This window comes from Pseudonaja textilis, chromosome 12 (assembly GCF_049901715.1).
Source record: "Pseudonaja textilis isolate UNSWEBS1 chromosome 12, rPseTex1.2, whole genome shotgun sequence".
Lineage (NCBI taxonomy): Eukaryota > Metazoa > Chordata > Lepidosauria > Squamata > Elapidae > Pseudonaja > Pseudonaja textilis.
In genome coordinates this window covers 20,719,475-20,743,605 of record NC_142001.1, presented here as the reverse complement: position 1 = coordinate 20,743,605, position 24,131 = coordinate 20,719,475, and the positions used below count along the sequence as shown (strand labels likewise).

Genomic DNA, 24,131 nt, shown 5'->3' with positions numbered 1-24,131 from the left:
GCGCTGTCCGAAGACACTTCTGCGGTCAGGTGGACGTCACGGAACTTTGCAACAAGAGGTGGACAATCACTCCATCGCAGTAGAGTTGGAAGGGACCTTGGAGGTCTTCTAGTCCAACCCTCTTGCTCAAGCAGAAGACACCCCCCCCGCGACTATTTCATGACATGAAATCACGGGAGAACTCGAGGAAGTCAGGAGAACGGGAAATAAAGGCAGAGAAATTCAAGCGAGATGCGAGTGCAACTCCCTTGCTGGCGCTCAGCCCTTAGGGTAGAGGCCCCGCGTGCCAAGAACAGCCTCTTGGCTACCGAGACTTGATCTCGAATTCTTTAATTCGCTTTTTATTTCCCTTGAGGGGTGTATGAGAGTCTGCTTCGCTTCACGTCGGGCCGCCAATTCCCAGCCCTGCCTGACTGCCACCGAGTTCCCGCCTGGCCGAGAGCGGCACCTGCTGCTTTTCCGGACTCTCTGCCCACCCGGAAGCTTCCGCCTGCCCAGCTGGTTCCGGCCACGCCCCCACCCGGGGCTCTCGCGAGACTTCCGCGCGGGCCGTCCAGCTCCACCGACGCCGCTGCTGCTGCCGCCGCTGCTGCCCCGACGGCGCCGCCGCCGCCGCCGTCATGGCGTCCGACTCGGATACCGAGGACCTCTTCTACGACGCCTCCGAGGACGTCGCCCAGCACGGCGGGAGCCCCTCGGCGTGAGTCGGCCAGCCCGGAGGGGGCAGGAGTGGAGGGGGGCTGAGCCTGGAAGTCCTGGGTGGCGCTTCCCGGGGGGGGGGAGGAGGAGAGCGGGGCGCCCCAACTCGGAGGCCCCGACAGGGATGGAGGAGGAGGAAGAGGAGGGCGGAATCCACAGCCCGGCCCTGCAGGAGCCTCGGCTCAGATGGGCGTCCAGTCGAGCCGCTTCCCTGGCCCCGAATCTCCCCGGGTCGCCCCTCCGGTGCCCCTTTTTTGCCCCTCCTCAACGCTTCTTGCCTGAATTCCCCAATGCAAGCCCCCCCCGTGAGACCCTCTGACCCCCTGCATCTTTGGCGCCCCCCATATCACCCCCCATCTGCAGCAAGCCCCCCATCTTTAGTGCCCCCCATGACTCCACTGCATCTTTGCCAACCCCCATATCAAACTCCCCCGCGTTTTTGCACCCATTTGACAACACCCCCCGTCCCAATCTCTGGCCTGTGGCTGCCCTTGGCCACCTCTTGTCCTCTCCCAAAATGGGACAGGGAGGGGCTGTGAAGGAATGCTCCCATTGATATTCTGGCCCCTCCCCCTGTTTCTCCTCCGGGGTCCAACCTGACAGCAGCCACCCCCCAAAAAACCCTCCCTCTGCGAAAGGAGCCCCGTGTCACGGTTCCGAGGAATGAATCCCCCAACCCATCGGCCCTCCGAGGCTTCTCCGCTTTCCCAAAGGGACCGTTTGTTTTATTGAGCCCATCGTATCGGCACGGATGGAGATCAAACCGGCTCTAAATATTTCCCACGGTTTCCGTGGAAAAGACAAGAGAACTGCCTCCCTCTTGTTCCCAGGTCACTTTGTCCAGTTGTCCAATGAAGTGTCCTGGCATCTCTTCGGTGACCCCCCTCTCTGGCCAGCACCTGTTGACGTGACCTGGGTTCCCACGAGATGGTCTGTTGTCATCTGGGCTGAGATTCCAGACACACACACACACACACACAGTGTGGCGATCTGAGAAAGGGAAAGATGGCTGCACCAGGCCTCACAGCTGGAGGCGCCCGCTTTCTTGCCTCTCTGGTGGCTGGCCTCCCTTTGGGCCCCTTGGTCTCAGCCCTGCGATGCCCAGCATCTCTGCCTCCAACTTGGGCTGTAGCTCTTATGAAAAAAATCAGTCACTGGGCCACTGTAAGCTCTTGACGGACATTCGGACACAGTGGGATGGAATAGCTGGGTGGACTGGACATTAACACTTGAACTACTCTTAAGTCCATGCATGTGCCAATAAATAAAATAAGTGCGTCTGTTATGGCCTGGCTTCCTGGCTCCCTCTTTCCCGCTTTCCATCCATCTTATAAACAGATAATCGGAGTTGGAAAGGACCTTGTAGGTCATCTAGTCCAACCCCCCCACCGAAGCGGGAGACCCTACACCATTCCTGACAAATGGCAGTCCAATCTCTTCTTGAAAGTCTCAAGTGGTGAAGCTCCTACAACTTCCGAGGACACATTTCCTTTTCTTGGCTGTGTCACTCCCAACCCAGCTCAGTATTTCTGAACCTCAGCCATCTTTAAAATGGATGGACTTCAAGTCCCCGAATTCCCCAGCTAGCCTGCTTTAGGACGGGTGGACTTCAAGTCCCAGAATTCCAGACCAGCAAGAGATGTGGACTTCGATTCGCAGAATTTCAGATTATCCTGTTTTAAGATAATGTGGACTTTGATTCCAGAGCTAACGTAATTTAAGAGATGTGGACTTTAACTCCCAGAATTCCCCAGCCAGCTTGAAGAAACTTCCCAGCACCGGCTTTTGCTCCCGAAGGCCCCTATTTAATTCCTTACATTTTTGCTTCCCTTCCCCCCCTGCTTTTTGGTCTGCTGTCGCATGTTCTACCTCTCTGGACATGAGCCCATCCCCAGAAATCTGTCCTTTCCCTGGGCCAGGCACCCATCTCACTATCCTTTTATTTATCCTTTTCCTGGTTACACACATGTTTTCTCCAACCCAGAGATATTTCTTTTTCCAAGGAGAGCAAATAAACGGATCCTTCTTACCCAGAGACCAACTCTGTTTTGGTTCTGTGTTAAGTCAGTTTGTTCTGGCAGGTGATTGGGAAACAGCTCAATACTTTTGATCGGCTGCTCAGAGCAAGTATTGACCTCATCTGGATGAGGGAATTTCTCTGCTGCTGGAAGAGTTGCGGAGGGAGTAGCTGTGCGTAGCTCAAAGATGGGCCCTTGTCGGACTTCCGGTTTGAAGGGCTTCAGCGACAGACAGAAATCTGCGATCGTGCGCGGTTTCTGTCTGGGCTCGGCGCTGAAGCGCCCCAAGCCAGCTGGTTTCGGGGCTAAGCCACCCCGTAGAGGTGGTGAAGAGGGGGGAGACCACCAGCAGGGTTGAGGAGAGCCGCATCTCTCCTCCTCAGCTGGCCATTACTCCCTTTCCCAAAGGCGGTTGCAGCGGTGGTCAGAAATGGCCACCACAAAGGAGAACTCGACCGGAAAAGAATGTACAGGAGGAAGATAAGAAGTGAAAGTTTTGGCTGACCGGGTTAAATTGTAAAAGCAACAACTAAGGTACCCTGGAATTTAAATTTACAAAAAAATAACATCGCTCCCAAAGAAGAGTCGGAAGCAGCGAAGGAAAGTGAAAAGGAAAAGGTTTGGCTTTTTTTTTCTTCTCTCTCCTTCCCTATACTGACAACTAAGAGACTTAAATAAGAAATCGGAAAAATCCGCTTTGACATCAATAGGCAATTAAGCTGAAAATAAAACAAAACGCCAAAGGGATAATAAAGATTTCTGGACATTAAAAATTTTCTTTTTCATAAGCAGGAAGGGAGAGAAAAAGAATAAGGGCAGAATCTGGAAGAAGGAGGAGACTGCCTGGAATTAAAAAGAATCTACAGTTAAAACTTCAACAAGACTTCTAAGATACATTTTAACTGAAACTTTGCAACTAAACAGTAACCCCAGGAAGAGAAAGTGAAAAAAAAGAGCAAAAAAGAAACAGCTTGCGTGTATTTGGATTATTTGGGGATCTTTGGATTCTTGGTTATTATATTTGAATGATTAAAATCAATTGGGTGGTTGTTTAAAAATTTATACAATGGCACCACTTCTGGATAATTGAAAATGGAACTTAAAAAGTACAAAGAAGATGCACAAGAAGGGAGAAGTTCTTTTGGCTTCGTTTTTCAATCCTTAGAAATGGAGATTTGGAACTATGAGAAACAACAAGAAATGACTGCAAACCAAGAAGACTGGGACAAAGAAGAAACCATCTTTAATGAACAAGTAATTCTATGTGGGGAAGAAAAAGGAAAGGGGGGAAAGAGAATGGATAATTTAAGACTTACAAAAACAACCAAAGAAAAGAAAAATAATTTGAAAAATAAGTATAATACTGGAAAGCAACAGAAAAGGGGAATACAGAAGAGAGAAATAGAGGTAGAGAGACAAGGGTGTAAAAAGGGCAGAGAGAAGAAGAGAGGGAAGAAGGAAAGGAAAAGAAGTTACAAAGGACCAGAGCAAGATATAGAGAAACAGGACCTATTTAGAGATAATGGGTGAAAATCTAACTGAAAAAGGGATGCTGTAAAGGTACATAAGATTGTATTATTATATTAGTAATAGAAATAACTTTAGATTACGCTACTTTCAAAAAAGATGTTTTATTTGTATTTTTTTTCTGTTTGTGAAAACTCAAATAAAATTTACAAAAAAAAAAAAAAGATGGGCCCTTGTCTATCACCCGACTGTCCGAAAGGAAGCCTCCCGGTGCTGAATAAGCCCCTTCCATACACAACTGCTGCTTTCAGCCTCAAAAATTCCAGGGTGATTCATATTGGCTTTCATGAACTAGATTTGAAGTCAGCATTTCTCAAATTTCTCAAAGAGCTCTTAAACCAAATTAGAGGAACAGTTAAATGCCCCTTCTAAAAACTGAAAGCAATTTCGCTCTGGCTGGTTCTTGCGGAGACTTCCCTTATCTTAGACTTCAGAAGCTGCAGCCTGATTTGTTGCTGGTTTTCTTCCTACTAGAGATAGACCCACTCATTTCTGGCCACGTCTCTCTCTCTCTCTCTCTCTCTCTCTCTTGTCAAAACCAATAGCGCAAAGAGGAAAAAAAACAACACGAGAAAGAATTTCCATCTTTTGTGCGCTCTTGAGAAGCAGGTTCTCTATTGGTGCAAAAAAAAAAAGACTTGTGTTTTTTCCTTGAAGGCACTGTTTTATAAAACATTTTGAACGTGTTTATAGAATTGTGTATAACTTGTAACTTTAGCTTAATACTCTGTTTCAAACTCTTCAGCTTGTTTTGTTGAAGCTGAATTTGTGTACAGTGATGTAGCCAGAAACTTTATGGGTCACTTGTGAAGAGGTTTCAGTGTTTAATTTGGATGGACGCATGGCCTGTGCATGACCCATGGTTCCATGGCTTTATAATTCTGAGTGATAGAATCGTGGATGATATATATCATGAGCCTGAGGGTTAAGGTTCCGGTGGGGCTTCTGTTCACACAAACTGCCATTTCAGCTGGTTGTAAGTAGGAAAAAAAATCCAGCGACTCATGGGGGGCATGTGGGCTTGTGGTCCCCCAGAGGGCATGTCACAGACCGGACCCTGCATTCATCGTCCACCGGGGCTGGTAGAGGCTGAGCAAGAATGAGGGAAGGAATCTTGCGAGCTAAATTCTCAAATGGCTGGTGGGCGTTTACTTCTCCTGCTCTTATCTGCTCCGTGTCTTTGTTTTCCTCCACTAGGTCGCCAAGGAAAGTCACAGGGGCGTCAGCGCTGAAGGTGTGTCTCTTTGTGTCAATATTTGTGCCACGCAGGAGCAGCCACCCCTTGAGGGCATCCTGTCCACCCCCTTTGAAGGCCTCAGAATTGCAGCACCCAGCTAGACAGGGCAGCAGGCGAGGAGGAAAGCGCCTGGGCTTCTCCAACCTGGGCCACCCTTTAAGACTCGTGGACTTCAACTCCCAGCTGGCTGAGGAATTCTGGGAGTTGAAGTCCACAAGTCTTAAAGTGGCCAAGGCTGAAGACCCCTGTTTTAAAGCATATAATTCATACCCTCTGGTCTGCTGACTAGGGACGTGGCAGCTCAGTGGCTAAGACTCTTGAGCTTGTCGATCAGAAAGGTTGGCAGTTCGAATCCCTAGCGCTGCGTAACGGAGTGAGCTCCCGTTGCTTGTCTCAGCTTCTGCCAACCTAGCAGTTCAAAAGCATGTAAAAAATGCAAGTAGAAAAATAGGGACCCCTTTGGTGGGAAGGGAACAGCGTTCCGTGCACCTTCAAAGGCGTTTATCCTGCCAGCCACATGACCAGGGAGACGTCTTCGGACAGCGCTGGCTCTTCTTTGGCTTTGTCACGGAGATGAGCAGCGCCCCCTACAGCCGGGAACGATTAGCATGGATGTGCAAGGAGGGCAACCTTTACCTTTCGCCTGCTGACTGGCAGGGGTGGGTGAGAAGAGCTGGGGTCGGGAGGAGCGGGGGATTGGTGGGGCTGTGTTGTCTGTCCCTTCGATGTCGCCAGCTTTAAGACCGGTGGACTTCAACTCCCAGAAATCCCCAGCCAGCATGCTGACTTCTGGGCGTTAAAGTCCACCCGACGCAAAGTGGCCAAGATTAAGAAACAGGTTCCTAGAGGCGCCGTTCTTATCTGCCCTTGGATCCCAGACGCAACGCTGCTCTTCACTTTGTGAGAAAATGCAGCCGGTGCCGAGGTAGTTAGCTGCCTCTAAGGGATCAGCGTTATCAAGGCCGCTTTTCTCCAGCTAGTCCCTCCGTCTGTCCGGAGGCAACAGTTCCCACCGCCCCCGGCGGCTCAGCCACTGGACTCAAGCTCTTCTTATGGCAAGGCCGATCACCTCTGACCCTGTTTTCCAGGAGCCGGACGAAGGTTCTCTGGTGGGCAAGCATGAAGGGGAGAAAGACCTGGACATCAAGCAAGACGACCCCAAAAAGGTTCGTTCCGCAGGACTTCACAATTGGCGATGAACGGATGGCAACGTGCTGTTGGGTGGTTTTTCTCACAAGCAACTTACGGGAAAGCTGTTTTGCTTTCACCACCTCTTAATCCTCAAGGTTTGAAGTGGTTTACGTTTTGTTTTGCGGTATTTTCTTCCTGGATAGGACGTGCTGGAGAGAAGATTTTTAAAAAGGGGGTTGCGTTTGAAAGGGTTTAGGGAGGCTAAGTCTGTGCGTTATTTTGAGGCCAGCGAAACAACAGAATCATTAAGCTGCTCATGTGATAAAATGCACAGTTCTTAAGATTTCTTCGGGTTTTACGTCTCCAAAGTACGTAGTTTACCACCTGTGCTTTTGTCCTCGTTTTATTCCTCTCTAACAATTTACAGGGAAGCCTGAGGCCGCCCTCATTCAAGAAGGGATCCTCAGAATAAAATGCAAGCGTAACAGCAGCAAAGAATGAAAGCAAGTGTGGGTTCTGCGCTTCTGCGTTTCCAGGGTCCCCATCCAAGTACCAAAGGGCTCTGCTTCTGCTTAGTTGTGACCAAATGGAAGTTACCAGGGGCTGCGGCCTGCTGTGGTTACGCTGACTGTGCATCTTAGGTTATTTGTTTTTTTATATATATATAGGCTCCGTTTAGAGAAGGGTTCCCGTGTTTCCCCAATACTGGATCTCTGGATAATCGGTTTCTTTCAAGGTGAAATCCGATGCCGTAAACCAAGGCTCTCCAAACTTGGCAACTTTTTAAGACTTGTGGGCTTCAACTCCCAGAATTCCCCGGCCAGCTGGCTGAGGAATTCTGGGAGTTGAAGTCCAGAAGTCTTAAAGTGGCCAAGGTTGGAGACCTTTGCTATATAAACCAATGCAAGTCGCTCTCAGCTTACGGTCGTTTTGGAGCCTGTTCATTATCCTCCTAAGTCAGGACGACAAAGTGGATCACCCACCTGACCGGCTGGATTATACAATCTTTTATTTTTATCCCCCAGCTAACTCGGGGAGGGGGGGTCTAATTGCAGTTACACTTGCTCCTCAGATCATTGACAACATCATAGAAGAAAGCCAGAAGGCCAATCGGCTTGAGGAGGACCCTTTGGCCCCTCCCCAAAAGGAACTGATCAGCCACCCGTCGCACGCAGACCCTTGGGCCTCGGGAGCAGATCTCCTCCACCACATTCCCGAATTCTTCATCGCAGAAGCTGCAACGCAAGCCCCCCGCAAAGCCCCCGAGGCCCTGGCCAACGGGGTAGCGTCCCAGGAGACCTTGCCGCCTCCCGGCAACGAGGGGGCAGGTCACCCCAGAGGGGAAGATGCCGTCACCTCCGCAGGAAGCCCAAGCGAGAGCCGAGAGCGGAAAGCAGGTGGAGGAGACCCGGAGGAGGAAGAGGAGGAGGGAGGCTGTCAGACCACCGAGCTACGGCAGCCGGATGGATTCGATCCGGCGCCCCGTCCTCGGATCCCCCTCTCCCCCAAGGCTCCTCGGCCGCCGATGAGCCGGCTCCGGCCAAGCCCCCGACAGCTGACCATGGAGCCAGATATCGTGGCCAGCACCAAGAAGTCTGGCCCGGCCCGGCCCCCGCCTCCCGTGGCACTCCCACCCCCAGGCCACCCCGCCTGCCCGGCCGGCACCCCCACCGAGGAAGAAGAAGAGCGACTCCGAAATCGAGACCGGCAAGATTCCCGGCCTGGAAGGCAAGTCTTTATTCCCCTAAGCCAAATCCTCCCTGGGTGTGTGTGGGGGGAGGGATCTCTGTCGGTTTCCTCCCCCTTCAACTCCCGCGCTTCTTCCCTAGTTCCTCGGGAGCCTTTTTCCCTGGGGGCCTCCTGACACCCAACACCTCCCTGGACTCCATGGCCAAGGACTCCCAGCCTTCCCTGGACTTGGCGAGCGCCACCAGCGGCGACAAAGTGGTCACTGCTCAGGTGAGCAGACGGTGAGCGGAGGTTGGCCAGAGCCACCGGTTGGGGTTGATGGTGGGGAAGGATGAGCTGCCGACTCGGAGAGCGGGCTGGGCGGGGTCACCAAACACCCAGGAGGGTCCCTCTTAGGAGAGATGAGACTGGAAGTCTTCAAACCCGGGCAACTTTAAGACTGGGGGACTTCAACTCCCAGAATTCTTTGCCCAAGTTTGGAGACCTCCGGATTAGACGTTCCTTGCATGTACAAAGCTGGCACTCCAGAGGGAAAGCTGGCCACAGTCTAGGTGAAGCCGCTGTTCGGAGAAGGCTGCGTTTGATCGGCATGGAGGCGAGAACACCAGCATGCTCAGTGGTTCTGCCCCCTCCCCAGGGGTCCTAATCTAGAGTCGTGTTTTAACCACCTTGCAATCCTGTGCATGCTCTCTCTCAGGTCAGAGGTCAGCCCTCAGGTGGTTGAGACTCTGGAAAGAGGGCAGAGAAGAACAACCAGGATGATGAGGGGACTGGAGGCTAAAACATACGATGAACGGTTGCAGGAACTGGGTTTGGCTAGTCTAGGGAAGAGAAGGACCAGGGGAGACAGGAGAGCAGCCTTCCAATATTTGAGGGGCTGCCCCAGAGAGGAGGAAGGGGTCAAGCTATTTTCCAAGGCCCCCAAAGGCCAGACAAGGAATAATGGATGGAAACTGAACAAGGAGAGATTCAACCTGGAAATAAGGAGACACTTTCTGACAGTGAGAAACAATTAATGGATGGAACAGAAGTTGTGGGAGCTTCATCACTGCAGACTTTCAAGAAGAGATTGGACTGCCATTTGTCGGAAATGGTGTAGGGCCTTCTGCTTGGGCGAGGGGGCGGGTTAGACTAGATGACCTACAAAGTCCCTTCCAACTCTGTGAATCTGTAATCTGGTCAGGGGTGCTCCCTCCCCAGCCTGGGGAGAATTGCAGCCCCTCTGCGCGGGTTGCAAAAGTAGGAAGCCACCATATTGCAAGCCTTAGAAAGGGAAGCCCCCACTTTCTAGTGTTCCGGTCTGGCATCTGCCCGGATCCTCTTCGCAGCACTGCAGGACGGGGGAGGGGGGAGGCTCCCCCTCCCTCCTCTTTTCAGTTTTGCATTTCACGCGTCTCCTGTCGTTGCAGGAGAACGGGAAGTCGGCGGACGGCCAGGTGGTGTTAAGCGAAGTGATTGGACCGCAGAGACCCCGATCAAACTCGGGCCGAGAACTCACAGACGAGGTAGGCCGCTTGCCTTTGCGGACAGGTCCTGGCTGGGGCTGGCGGGCTTCAGGCAGGGCTCTTCCCAGCCGTGCTTCCCGAAGAGCTGGGTCCAGGACTGGGCTTCAAAAATGTCAGCAAGGGGTTCTCTGCCCAGTTGCTGGGTGCGCGTGGCCATGGTGGGCGTGGCTTAGTCGGCCTCCTGCACCGCGGCGGGGGTGGGTGGCGGTGTTTTTGCCCTCCTTGGGCTCCGGAGGCTCTTTGGAAGCTGGAGATGGAGCCATTTCCGGCCTTCCTGAACTTCCAGGAGGCCCATTTTTGGGCCTCCCCGTACCTCCGTGTGTGCCTGCACTTACCTGCCTCCAAAACGGGCCATGTGGGGACTCCTGGGAGGGGAGGAGCAGGGTGGGCGGGGCCAGCCAGGAGTGGGAATTGGGGGTTCTCCGAACTGCACAGGATCTTAGTTAGGGGCTCCCCTGAACCCCTGCGAACCCCCAATGGGAAGGTTTCTCCTGGGAGCAGCTGGGAGCCCCTCTAGGCAAAGGAAAGCGGCTCTTTGTGGTTGCCGGAAGGGCCCCTCCCCCTCCGGTTTACCCCTTTGATGCCCGTTGACCCGAGTCCACCTCTGGCCCTCCACGGCCCCCCCTGGGAAGATCCAAAGCGATACAGCTCACGGCTGCCGCCTCTCCCGCCCTCTAGGAGATCCTGGCCAGCGTCATGATCAAGAACTTGGACACGGGCGAGGAGATTCCCCTGAGCCTGGCGGAGGAGAAGCTGCCCACGGGCATCAACCCCCTGACCTTGCATATCATGCGGCGGACGAAGGAATACGTCAGGTACGGGGATGCCCTCGCGCTGTTTCTGGGACCTCCCGCCCGTTTCTCTGGCTTGCCCCGCCCAGCGGCTGCCCACGCGCATGAATGGGCCTTCCGGTACTGCTCACAGCCGCTAAGAAAAAGGTTGAAGGTCAGCCGAGGCTCTCCTGCGGCCCCCGGTGCCCTCCGTGCCTTGCAAGGCTGAGCCTGGCACACAGCAGGCAGGGCAGCCTCCCCCTTCAGTGCCCCCCAAAGTTGGGCCCTCGGTCACTAACACTGAATTCTCCCGGTTGCCTTGTACAGTAACGACGGGGCCCAGTCGGATGATGAAGACAAAATGCAGCTGCAGCAGAGCGACACCGACGGGGGCCGCTTGAAGCAGAAAACGTGAGGCTCCTGGGGTGAACGGGGGGGGGGGCTCTGCTCTTTCTGGAAAAGGGGGCGCAGTCAGGACTGACCGAAATGGCTCCGGCCTGCAAACCAGGAATCCCGTTTTCAGGGATGTTTCGCTCCTGCTGTTTCTGTCCTCGTTTCTTGGAGGGTCCCCCAATTTTCTCAAGGATGCAAGGAGTGGCCTACCAACCAGACCTCTCCCCAAGCCCTGCCTCCCCCTCCCCACACACACCCACACCTTCCAAAGCAGGCCCAGGTTTCAAAGCAGTCGCGGCAGAGAAGCCGGGCGTCCAGGTTTTCCGTCCAAATCCCTCCAGGCGTAGCTTTGCCCCGCAAGCCCGTCCCTCAAAGATCGGAGCAGGCGGTGGTGGAGTGGGGACTGGCGCACGGGGCTCTCCGAAAGGAGCGTAGCTCTCGGAGGCCTTGGCTGAGGAAAGCGGGAGGCCAAGGGGTTTCTCTTCTTCCGCCTTTCGAAGGACGCAGCTGAAAAAGTTCCTGGGCAAATCGGTCAAGAGGGCCCGGCATCTGGCGGAGGAGTATGGAGAACGGGCTGTCAACAAAGTGAAGAGCGTCCGAGACGAAGGTGGGTGAGGCGGGGGGGGGGCTTTTAAATCCTAAAAGGGGGGAGGGGCAGAGAGACAGGGCTGGATTTATGAACTCCGCTGCCTTTGAGATGCAGAACCCGCCACTTCCCGCGGCTGCACAGGTGAAACCCTCTTACCTAAAGTCTGCAGGAACGGCTGAAATATTGCCAGAAGGGCCCACCAGTGGTTTTGCAAGACACACACACACACAAACACACACCCTTGTTGCAGTCTTGGCATTCCGGGGCCAAGACAGGGAAAATCCCTCCCCTTGGCACAGAACAGCTTCCGTGCCCCTCTTGCCATGTTTTGCATCCAAAAGTGCTGTCTAAAAGCAGAATTATTTAAGTGTGTGTGTGTGTGTGTGTTTGTGTATTGGTGTGTGTGTAAAGGTCCGGGTTTCCATTTTGCCAGCCTTTTGACTGCCTCTGGAGTCTGTCATTGTGAGAGGACCAAGTTTATTGATTGATTAGCCTTCAACATGCAAGGTTCAAACATGGATGACCAATAAAATTCTGTACAAACAATTTAAAATAAGAGCAGGGTAAAATGCAACAGTTCTAGGATAAAATACAATAATTGGATGCATAAACGCGTACAATAGGGTCCATGTCCCCACCTGCTCTCTCTCTCTTCCCAGTCTTCCACACGGATCAAGATGACCCGTCGTCCAGCGATGACGAAGGCATGCCGTACACCCGGCCGGTGAAGTTCAAAGCCGCCCACGGCTTCAAGGGGCCGTATGACTTCGAGCAAGTGAAAGTTGTTCAGGATCTCAGCGGGGAGCACATGGTGAGCCCCAGCCCCCCTCCCCCCAAGGTGGTCTGGCCGGAGGGCCTCTTGCACGTGTGCCCTCCTTGGGGCTCATTAAGGCACCTTTGCCGTTTCGGACAGGGGGCTGTCTGGACCATGAAGTTTTCGCACTGCGGCCGGCTGCTGGCCTCCGCGGGGCAGGACAACCTGGTGCGGATCTGGGTGCTGAAGACGGCCTTCGATTACTTCAACAACATGAGGATGAAGTACAACTCAGAAGGTGCCGCCCTCGTCTGCCGGGCCTCTTCCCTGGGCAGCCGGGCAGCCAACCTGCTCAGCTGGAGTAGGAAGGCGGCGGCTTTTTGGAGAAGCCCCCTTCAGTGGTTCTCCTGTCTTGCCTTCCAGGCCGCGTCTCCCCCTCCCCGTCTCAGGAGAGTCTGAACTCGGCCAAGTCGGATAACGATACGGGGGTGAGTCAGGCGGCTGTGCCCACAATATTGGGGGCCGGGGGGGGGGGGCCTTCCTGGAGTTTCTATCCTTTGGTGTTCCTCCTTCGGCCTTGAAAGAGCTCTTCGCAGCCCCCCTCCCCCAGTAGGCTGGGGAATTCTGGGAGTTGAAGTCCACGCCTCTTAAAGTGGCCAAGGCCGAGAAAACCCAGGGCTGCAGAGAGGAACATGGCTTCAAAATGCACCACCGCTTTTCCTCGTCTAGTTGCAGGCGCTCAAATCAGTTGTCTTCGGTGGGAACGACCAGGAATTGGGGGGTGGGAGGGCAGTGGAGGAGGCTGCTCTCCCTGCCTCCTTCCAGGAAGAGGAGACGGGGATGTCACCGGTTGGGAGGTTCTCCTGTCATTCTTTTTCAACCTGTTTTCCAGGTGTGCAGCGGGACCGACGAGGACCCCGATGACAAGAGCACCCCGTTTCGGCAGCGGCCGTTCTGCAAATACAAAGGGCACACGGCTGACCTCCTGGATTTGTCCTGGTCTAAAGTAAGGGAGGATCCCGTTTCCTCTTGCTGTTCACGATTTAAAGCAGTTGTGATCTCGCTGGGGAATTGCACTTGGGTATTGTCTGGTCCTTCCAAGATCTTTGATGGTTTCTTGGACAACTATAAAATCCTGACCCGGCACCCTTCCTTTTCGCCAAACAAGGGGGAGGAGAGATCAGAAATGTTCCATTGTGGTTTACCTCCAACCCTGATTATTTTGGGGATTCCAAAACCAGTGGCAACTCGTAAAACATTCCTAGGCCTGTTTTTGAGTTGCCATGAACCCGGGGATTTGAAGGAGCAGTATGGCAGTTTAAAACCAGAAGCACATTCCAACACTTATCTTACAAAGATTGTAGCTAGGCTACCGGATCTTCTGCCCTCGGAAAATCCTTCATTGGAGAACGTGATTGATGACACCCAGCCTGTGAAGGTGCTTTATTGGAGAATCTGATTTATGACATGCCCAGGAGGGAAACAGGGTCACAGGTGACTGTAAGTCACGTATGCCAGAGTCGGCTTCATTTAGGTTAATGCTAGCATGTTGCTCCTAACAAATCTTTTGGATTTTTTTGAAGCTGGGCTCGAGGCTCATGATTTAATCAGGGCAATCACCGGAACCCTGACAACCAGTTGTGAATATTCCCTTTCTCAGTTATCAATCCCCCATTATTGGTGCAGATGAAATCTTATTTCGCTCCTGTAATTTCTTTGGCTGAGGCTGCAAGCCTCCAGGGCCCCGTCTTCCATTCCTTCTGTGACGGAGAAGTTTGATAAATACACAAATAAACTTCCTTCTGTAGTTTGGGCACCCCAGAAATCAACGCCCCCCCCCCCACCCCCGTTTGCTTCCTGTTCCACAGAATTACTTCCTGCTCTCCTCATCCATGGATAAGACCGTCAGGCTCTGGCACATATCCCGGCGGGAATGCCTCTGCTGCTTCCAGCACATTGACTTCGTCACTGCCATCGCCTTCCATCCCAGGGTCAGTTTCTTTAACGTGGCGCTGCATCTTCAACCCACTCCGTGCGGAAAGCGGGCTTGCGAACCCTGGGAGGGAGCGGGAGAGATCCGGCATACCCAAGCGAGTCACAAGGGCTCTTCTGGCCCCCTTTTTAGGACGACAGATACTTCTTAAGCGGCTCGCTGGACGGCAAGCTCCGGCTCTGGAACATTCCTGACAAAAAAGTGGCCCTTTGGAACGAGGTGGACGGACAGACCAAGCTGATCACTGCTGCAAACTTTTGCCAGAATGGCAAGTACGCCGTGATCGGCACCTACGATGGCCGGTGTATCTTCTACGACACGGAGGTGAGCCCCTGGGACCCCTCCGGAAGCCACCGCTGACCCCGTGGCCTTTCCCCTCGGGACCTCCGCAGGGCCCGCGTCTGCCGTGGTCCTCTTTGGTACCTCGGGGCGCCTGTGAATCCTCCCTTCTTCCCCCTGTGGTTCTCTCCAGCATCTCAAGTACCACACTCAGATCCACGTGCGGTCGACCAGGGGACGGAATCGAGTGGGGAGGAAGATCACCGGGATCGAGCCCCTGCCGGGTGAAAACAAGATCCTGGTAACCTCCAACGACTCGCGCATCCGGCTCTACGACCTGCGGGACCTGTCCCTCTCCATGAAGTACAAGGGCTACGTCAACAGCAGCAGCCAGATCAAAGCCAGCTTCAGGTGAGGAAGAAGGGTCCGGAAGGAAAGCAGGGAGGGCCGGGCCGGGGCGCCTGGCTGAAGGGCCGGGGCAGCACCTCCTAAATCCGGAGCCCGAGGCCTGCTGGCCTTGACGGGGCTTCCTCAGAGGTGGGGCCTGGAGAGGCGGCCGTGATCTGGAAGCGAAGGGCTCTCCTCTCTCCGTCTCCAGCCACGACTTCACCTACATCGTCAGCGGCTCGGAAGACAAGTACGTCTACATCTGGAGCACCTACCACGACCTGAGCAAATTCTCCTCCGTCAGGAGGGACCGCAACGACTTCTGGGAGGGGGTCAAAGGTAAAGCCGAGGTGCCCACCCCTCGGGCCCCCTGAACACGCTCTGGGGAGGGTGGGCTTTAGGTGTCGTGGGTATTGGTCTAGGAATTGGCCCATCACTGTCCAGGAGCCTCAAGAAACGGGTTGCAACCATCGGCTTGTTAAATCCAGAGGTGGAAACAGCTGGGGGCCAAGGGGGGGGAATATTTGGGGAAAGAGGGGCTGCAGTGTTATTCCATACTTGGTGACCTTTCTGGAGAAGCTAAAGAGTCACTTAAAATAACTCCTGAGTTGCCCTCCAGGTCAAAAGCAAGGCTCTTCCAGCTTGACAGCTTTAAAGACGGGTGGACTTCAACTCCCAGAATCCCTCCTCCAGTCCTGTCAGCTCAGGAATTCTGGGAGATGAAGTCCACCCGTCTTCAAGTGGCCAAGGTTGAGATACCTTGGTTTAAGGCAATCCAGGAAGCTCAAGAGCCGGGGTCTCCAAACAGGGCAAGTTGAAGACGGGTGGACTTCAACTCCCAGAATTCCTGAGCTAACATGACTGGAGGAGGAATTCTGGGAGTTGGAAGTCCGCAAGTCTTTAAAGCTGTCAAGTTTGGAGCCCCCTTGGCCAAAAGCTTTCCTAGAGGATATGCAGAATAAAATCCCCATGCGGAAGAAGAACACAGCCGAAAACTCTGCCTTGGACCTGGTCTGTGCACACCACCACTGGGCAGAAAATCTCTCTCTCTCTCTCTCTCTCTCTCTCTCTCTCTCTCTCTCTTCTGCCCTCCCTCCTTCCTTCCCTCCCTCCCTCCCTCCCTCCGAGATTGCTCCTCACGGGTCTCCTCCTCTTTCCAGCGCACAACGCTGTGGTCACCTCCGCCATTTTCGCCCCGAACCCCGGCCTGATGGTCTCCTGCGAAACAGCAGAGAAGCCCCCAGGAGAAAGCCAAAGCGAAGACTCGGAGGGCGGAGACCCCATTCCTTCCGGTAGGTGTCCAGGAAGGCCCCCCCCCCCAGGGCCGGGGCTCCCTGAACCCACCAGGCCACGGAGCCCCCGTTTTCCCAGCCCCCGCTTGTAGCTTCTGCTCTCCTCCCCCAGCAGCCTCCTGGGGGTGTTAAGCAAGGCAGGGAGAGGACCCCGTCCTGTGGCACCTCCACAGGGGGACCCCGGCCTGAACCCAACACCCCACCCCCATCAGCACCAACTGGAACCGGCCCGAAGGAAGGAGGAGGAGAACCGGCACAGCTCAGGGCTTCCCATCCCCAACGCCCGAATTCGGTCCAGAGGGATTTCATCCGGGGGAGGTGGGGGTGTTGAAGGCAGCTGGTTGTGTTGGGGAGAGAAAACATCTCCCCAAAATGCTCCCTCCAAAATCCAGGGAGAAAATGGAAAACCTGGCCACACAGATCTCCCCCCAATTTTTAGACAATCCCCCACCGTCTCTAGGTCTGCAGGGGGTATGGAGGGGGGGGGTGTCCCTCTCTCCCCGGGTCCTTTCCCTCCTCTTCGCTTCCTGGAGCGGAATTAGGGATCTCACGTAGAGGCTCCCAAATGAGGGTCTTTTGCCAGCACCCCCTTCCTCTGCAGAGCTGGGATTCAGCCGGTTCTGACCGGTTCTACAGAACCAGCCAATCCCCCCTCTGACTGGCTCCGCCAACCCCGTCTCTTCTCTGCCTCCCATTGAGTCCCAGCTGATCGGCTGGGTCTCCTTTGGTTGCCCTGCATAGGAGAACGGAGCTGGACAGCAGGTCAGTGGGGCGGGGAGCGAAGGGGGATGTTGCGGTATATCCTTCCCCTGCCACGCCCACCAAGCCACGCCCGTAGAACCGCTAGTGAACATTTTTTATTCCCCCCACCCCCCTCCGTTCCTCTGCCCCCTTTTCTAAAGCCGCTGCTTCTGTCTTTCAAGGCGCCTTGAAGGCCGACCACACGGAGGTGCTCCTCTCGGCCGATTTCACCGGAGCCATCAAAGTCTTTATCAACAAAAAGAAAAGTCTCTCCTGAAGAGCCGCCAGCCGCTCCGTGGCCTCGCGATGGTGGTGCCCGGGTGCGAATCTTGTGCTTTGGTGACACAGCGCAGAATCTGGCGCTGGAGGTTGGCTTATCAAGTTAAAACTCCCTCCTCTACGGCTGCTGTACTTGGAGCTCCCCCCAAAAGGCAGTGTTCCTCCCCCCCCCCACCCCATTTAAGCCCTTCCCTCCCCAACTGCTTTTTAGATTAGAAAGGGAAGAGCGGCCAGCGGCCTGGCTGAAAATGAGAAAAATGAGCCTTTGCGATTTTGCAAATAATTCTGCTGCTACCTAATGCATCGGGTGCAGAATAATCCTGCGTGGGAAGTAGAGCGACATAATTCATGCGCAGGGATGTTCCTTCTTGGGGGGGGGGGGTCACCCAGGAACAGCTTTGACCAGGTGAACATGTAGGTGATTCAGTGGCGCCCCGATTCTTTTGCAATTGCACAAAGTAAGTTCCCCTCCCAGCCCCCGAATCTCATGGCCTGCAGAAGCTGATCTATTTTTAAAATTTTCCCCTAACGGAGCCGCGTTTCTGGCCAGACCTTTTGGATTAGTGGCACCCTCGTTTCGGTGTTTTATAACGTGGAACTTCTGTGGTCTTCTCACTTGTTGTGCACTCTCAGTTCTGTTCTGTCCTCTTTGTTTGCACATTGGAGCACAATATTTCTACGGAAGCGTTTCTCATTCCTTAATCCCAGGCACAGGGATCCTGCGCTCACTTTAAAGCAACTTCGGCTCCATTAGGAACAATTCTTATATTTTACAAAGGATGTAAAATAAAAATTAAAAAAATCTGTTTACATATTTTTTAAAAAAATATTGTAGTTTTAAGTTTTCTTGTTTGTTTGTTTTTCATTATCCTTGTTTAGAGTTAAAACTGAATTAAAAAAGGCTTTGTAAATATTTGTACAACAATACCAATGAGGCAACCCTCGTGCAGGGGTGAAAACCTGCAAGGAAGGTTGTTGAGGTGGCAGCTGCTTGAGAAAACAAAGGAGTGTTATTAAAGATGGGTCACACTGAGAAAAACGCCGGCGTTTGTAGTATTATTTTTAAAATCACACACACACACACAAAAGGTAGCAGTATGAAGGTTTTTGCTTGGCCCCAAGTCGGTCCGTTTTGCTCCCTGTTTTCCATCACCATCACCCCAACTTTGGAGGGGCAGAGTTTTTCCAAAACCTTTAACCAGCCCAACTTCTCCAGAATGGAAGCCCCGCTTGGTTCCGGGTCTTTTGTGCCCCCCCCACCCCCACCCCGTTTCTGCCCAGTTTCCCAAATGAGCCTTATCGGCCCTTCCAGCCTCTGAGCAGAAACACCTGCAGGACAGGTGTTGGGGGGTTCCTCCCCACCTGTCCCTTGACATCCTCGCGGGATCCCGGCTTTCGGGAGGAGGACGGGGAGGGGGCGTGTCTGCTGCCTTGCAGGGTCCTCCCCGGTCCTCCCGCAGGCCCCTCCCCGAAGGCTGCTGGTCCACTCGGAGACCCCCCACCTCTGCCGCCCCCGCTTTGGAGGGCTGGGCGGAGCCTCTGCCTCCTCACCTGGCCGGGCGCCCGCCCCTCCCTCCCCGCGGGACCCCCGCCCTGCCGCGGGGACGGCCCCGCCCACCGGCCCCGCCCACCGGAGCCCACAGCCGCCCAGCGGGCCGCAGGAGGGAGAGCGGGGCGCGCGGGGCAGCGGCCGGGCCAGGCAGGCAGGCAGGCAGGCAGGGGGCGCTCGGAGCCCTCCGCCCGCAGCAGCAGCAGCAGCAGCAGCCGCAGCCGCCGCCGCCGCCGCCTCGCCCCGCCCGGCTCTGCCTTTGTCCCGCGGGCTGGCCGGCCATGGCCGCGGCGGAGGTGCGCAAGTTCACCAAGCGGCTGAGCAAGCCCGGCACGGCGGCCGAGCTGCGGCACAGCGTCTCCGAGGCGGTGCGGAGCTCCCCGGCGCAGGTGAGGCGGGGCCGGGCGGGGAGGAGAGCCGCCGCCGCCGCCGCCGCTGCTCCCGGGACGTCCCCCGACCGAGGCTGCGGGGGCGGCTGCCGAGAAGTCGCCGCAGCCGGGAAGGAGGGAAGGGAGGGAGGAGGGAGGGCAGCGCCGCCCTTGGCCCGCCGCGGATGCCCGAGGACCCCCCACCCTCCTTGTCGGGCGGCTGCGGGTGGAAAGCTCAACCCCCAGGAAGCTCTCCCCCTCCCTCCCCTCCCCGCCGGGCTCCTCCGTCCCCGACGCGCCTCCGCCCACCGGGCTCCCTCTCCGGATCCGGGCTGTTGGAGCCCTGCCTGGGCGTCGGTGGGGCTGAGCATCCAAGAGCCAGAGGGATCTGGAAAGGGGCCCCCGCCCCCCCCCCCCCCCCTTCCTGGAAGCTGTTGGCCATCTCGAGGCGAGCCCACCCGGAGGCCTCGATCCAGCTGGGCGGATCCAGCACCCTGGACTCCCGCTTGATGGGGGGGGATGGTCTCTCCTCTTGTCATGCACCTGCTAATTCACACACACCCCCTTTTTTCCCCCTTCACTCCTACCTGCAGCCCCTTCAAAGCTGCTTTGAAGACCCTCCACCCCACCCCCCGCCCCCAGCTTCCTCCTTCCAGTGGGGAAAAGGGCGTTTGGGAGGCAGCAGGCCAAGGAAGGGCCCAGGCTCCGCGGTGTGGCCAGTCCTTCCAAGGATGCCCCACTTCCTTCACGCTTCCCCCTCCACCTCCCCCTGCCCCCCGCCCTGGCCTTGGCCACCATCTCGGCCCCAGAAGGGCATCCGCTCCTCACTGACACGTGGCAGGTTTGGGGAGGAGGCAGGCAGCCCCCAACCCCACAAAGGCCCAATTAAACCCAAACCCCTGGAGGGGCCTCCAGAGCCCAGGCGGCAGGGCTGCCAGGGGAGGCCCAGTCACAAGGCTCCCGCGTCCTCTTGCAGCCTCTGCCAGGCAGGAAGTGGAAAACGTAGCCCACAGCTGGCCCGGGGGTTGGTTTTTGGCGGCGCTGGCATCCCCACGGCCGTCTTCTGAAGCGCCGACTGAGGATGGGTGGGCAGGTTCTTTGGGCCAAAACACCCAAAGCAGAATTTGGCACTTCCTAGAGGTGGCCAAGGGCCCGCTTTTCCGATCCTGCACATCCAGGGCCACAGAGCCTTCGCCCATGTGCAGAGACCGTGTTGCATCTCCATCCAGCAGCGTCGGGGCCTGGCTCAGCTCCAAGGAGCCTGAGAGGCAGATGGTAACATGCCCCGGGGGTGCCCAGCAGATGCTATGAAAGAAAACTCCTTTGGGGGGATGCTTGTCTTACTTGGGGCCTCATTGAATGGGATTTCGGTCAAAAGCGGAATGAATGTAGGTTTCAGCCCAGCTCTTGTCTCGATGGGGCAGCCGCTTGCAAACTTGACCTGGGGGTCAGACGGTGATTCTTTGATCTTGTGCTTGGTCATTCTCCCGGCACCACCTTCTGATAAAATCATTCAAAAAGAACAGATGGCTCGCCAAGAACATGGCCAAACAAGCAAGCAAGCTACCTGCTTATGAGTTGTAATCGATAAGTCTGTCTTGGGGCAACTTTTCCAAATAGAATCAAGTATTTTTAGATGAGCTGCCTAGCACAACCCTAAGAGGGTGGAGGAGTTTCCAAGATTGTTTATTTAAAATACTAGAAGCAACGCAGATGAAGAGAGGGATCTTGCTTGCTTGCACCCATGCAACATAAAATGTGTCTGACTGAAATGGGGTCCTTTAGAATGTATGCCAGTCGGTTGAAATCAAATCAAAGCAGCCTAAAACTTTACCTTTCAAAACTGGCAACTTTAAGCATTGTACAGAGTTCAACTCCCAGAATTCCCCAGCCCAGAATGATACGGGAGGTCCTTTGGCTCTTTTCTCCGCCTTAAATGATGGGCTTTGGAGTCCTTTGGAAATAACCAGCAGCCGGAGGGAAGAGTCGTTTTGTTTGTGGAGGGATTCGGGAGAGAGATCCTAACCTCTTGTGAAACAGATGCTTGGACTGTTGTATTAGCCACAATTAACAGGATGAGCTCACACACAACACAACACACATACACAGAGACGGACAGAGTTTCAAGGACTTGCGTGTGTAATCAAGCTTATACAATAGTCGTGTGGAATGTAGATATTCAGCTGTGGGTTTATTTAGCTTTTTTTACCTGGTTTTATGTGTTTTAAGATGGCTTTTGGTCCTTTTTTGGGGGGCAGCTGTATAAATCAGAAATAATGAATACATTTTCTGACATTACCGTACTTCCAGAACAGGAAGAAAACGCCCACGTTTCCGTTCCATGACTCTCTCTCTCTGGCTCGCTGCCCTTCCTGAATATCCCTTTCCAACTTTCTCTTCTGACCTGGAATTGGCCCTTTCGGCGAAAAGCTTTCCTCCCTTGCACAACGCTGTCCCCGGAGACTTTGCTGGGGTTTCCAGCATAAAAGAGCCTCTTTATATATATATATATAAAGCAAATATATATATATATATATTTTTTTAGGCCTGAGGTCACCTTTCCCACCTCCCATTTAGAAGAAAGGGTTGTTGCCCTGCCTGCTTTCTGGGCTCTCCAAGACTGTCTGTTTACAGAGCTGCTCCCGACCCCTCCTATCTTGGCTGTGACCCATAACGTCTTATTAAGAAGCGGAAGACCGGATTCCTGAGACTGTGATGGGTCTCTGGTGGATCCCTGTTTCCCTTCTTTGCTCCTCCCTGGTTCGACTATCCTTCCCCAGCCTGCTTCTGGGGGGAGAGAGAGAGAGAGAGAGAGAGAGAGAGAGAGAGAGAGAGAGAGATCCCTTGTCTGCTAATGGCTTTAATTTCAGTCTGCTCCCTCCCTGCTTTAAGTGAAGTCTGGGGGGTGCTGTGGGGAGGAGGAAGAGGGGATCGTGTCTGAGCTCTGCATGATGACTTTGGGGTGAAATCTCCTTTGATGTTCTCTGAAGGGAGACGATAATTGTTCTGAACAGGGATGGCAAAACAGGTTGTGAATGTAGACCAAACTGATGCAGCTGATGATTTAAGAAGTTGGGTTTTTTGGGCCCCGCCAATTGTCTCAGTTTGGAGGGGCTCTGGAGACCGACCCAGCCAAGATTTGGGGGGAGAAGGCAGTGGCTGTTTCCTGGCTGCCATTCTTTTGACCCACACTTTAGAAACCCCCACTGGTGCAGGGGTCTCCAACCTGGGCAACTTTAAGACTTGTGGACTTCAACTCTGGGAGTTCAAGACCCACAAGTTTTAAAGTTGCCCAGGTTAGAAACCCCTGCACTGGTGGGACCTCATCTCATGTAGAAACCAGCTAAGTTCACTCCAGGGGTAGTTCCCGACTTACAAGCACAAATGAGCCTAAAATCCCCAATTGAGACAGAAATCGACCTGTTTTGGGCGACTGCCCTTTCAGGCTGCTTCATGAAAAATGTCTTTTGAGGATAGCAAGGATTAAACCAGAGCGAAAGATACTTAGTTGAGCCCTCCTCAAGAACCCGAGTTGCATCCTTTTTATGCAGAATAGTTGGGGCTGCTAAAAGGGCCTCCCTGTTTATATCTGTATTATTTCTACGTTGCATTTCTCCTACTTTCCCCCCCAGAGCTCAAGCAGCTTTGCAGAATATGGAAGTAAGACTTCTCTGTGCAGCCTGTTTTATTTTTTTAAAGCTTGCAAATGGCCTCAGTAGGCATCCAAAAGGACCAGTAATTTTTTCAGGTGCTGAAGCCCCACTTAGAGTTTTGATGGATGCCATTTTTGATGCAAGGGGAAAGGCAGGTTGATTTCCATAATAGCACAAGGGCCAATTAAGGAGATTACTTTCATCTTAATGGCCACTCGTGAGCCTTCGCAGCACTGCAGAATTGAATGGAAGGTGTCCTCTTCAGATCCACATGGATGAGCTAACTTCCTTTCCTTAAAGGAAAAAAAAAAATGCATTTATGGACCGGTAAAAGCATTGTTGTCCCAGAAGTCTGCAGTTGGATCCGCCAGATCATGCCCCAGCCAGTAGGAACTAAGTGGCTGCTGGAAAGCTTTTCGTTTCGGCAACTGCAAATACCTTTTGGAAGAGATATTGTGGTGGAGACGAAGGCAGGCCCAGGGCTTCAGATGAAGGCAAAGCTGTAGCCGAAGAACCCGAGGAGCTGCAGTTTTGAAACATGTTCCTGGTGGCACAGAAAATGTTTTGACACTGGCCACTTCCTGAAGCACTTCCGCTTCATTTTTCTTGCAGTCATGAGTAAGAAAAACGGAGGTTAGAAGAATCATGATTACTTCCGTGTAGTGCTATGCAGCCTTGCCCACTTTAATCCGAGTTGAAATCCATCCAGCTTAAAGTTGGCGAGGTTAAAAGACACAAGTTTAGACCAGAGGTCTCCAAACTTGGCCACTTTAAGACTTGTCTTAAAGTTTGGGGACCCCTGGTTTAGACCCACAATGTCCTGGCCTGAAGGCTTCCACGGAGCTGTGGGGAGAATGGAAAGCAGGCACCTCTGGCAGAGATGCCTCTCTGCAGGCTGAGAGTTCTCCAGGGCGAGCCCCAAAATCCGTGAAACCCTCCCTGGGTGGAGCCTTTTCGAAACACCTGCCTAATCGCCATCCGTCAAGGATTACTGCTCAGATCCACAGGGATCTGGTTGCTTTCATTCCTTGGATGCTGAATGGATGACCCTGAACTTCACCGGTAGCCATTCTAACTGGCCAGTGGTGGGGCCAGTGTTTCTCAACCTTGGCAACTTTAAGAAAGGTGGACTTCAGCTCCCAGAATTCCCCAGCCATCTGCCAGCCAGCTGTTGGCTCTGGAATTCTGGGAGTTGAAGTCCACATCCCTCAAAATTGCCAAGATTGAAAAACACCGGTCTAGACTCTCAAAAATCTCCCAGCTGGAAAAGGGTATTTT

General features: G+C 54.0%; 2 protein-coding genes across 4 annotated transcripts in view; both read left to right on the top strand.

Moving 5' to 3' along the window:
* The first annotated feature begins 535 nt into the window (after nucleotides 1-535).
* WDR44 (WD repeat domain 44) lies at nucleotides 536-18,322 on the top strand. Its single transcript, XM_087940811.1, is given in 21 exon segments — nucleotides 536-700; nucleotides 5,442-5,478; nucleotides 6,570-6,647; nucleotides 7,685-8,250; nucleotides 8,252-8,340; nucleotides 8,442-8,459; nucleotides 8,462-8,571; nucleotides 9,711-9,806; nucleotides 10,485-10,621; nucleotides 10,904-10,987; nucleotides 11,470-11,576; nucleotides 12,218-12,369; nucleotides 12,472-12,610; nucleotides 12,736-12,800; nucleotides 13,205-13,318; nucleotides 14,181-14,303; nucleotides 14,438-14,629; nucleotides 14,778-14,995; nucleotides 15,183-15,310; nucleotides 16,132-16,263; nucleotides 17,187-18,322. Coding segments are annotated over 21 exon segments (2,760 nt in total). The 5' UTR covers nucleotides 536-620; the 3' UTR covers nucleotides 17,282-18,322.
* A 599-nt stretch (nucleotides 18,323-18,921) lies between these two features.
* Nucleotides 18,922-24,131, top strand: part of DOCK11 (dedicator of cytokinesis 11) — a 56,898-nt gene continuing 51,688 nt past the window's right edge. For 2 of the 3 annotated variants that reach the window (XM_087940809.1, XM_087940810.1), the window contains exon 1: nucleotides 18,925-19,221. In XM_087940809.1, coding sequence (XP_087796935.1) covers nucleotides 19,114-19,221 — 108 coding nt within the window. In that variant the 5' untranslated portion in view covers nucleotides 18,925-19,113. Of the gene's footprint in view, nucleotides 19,222-24,131 lie in introns of all 3 variants that reach the window. The other variant, XM_087940808.1, reaches the window with a different exon arrangement.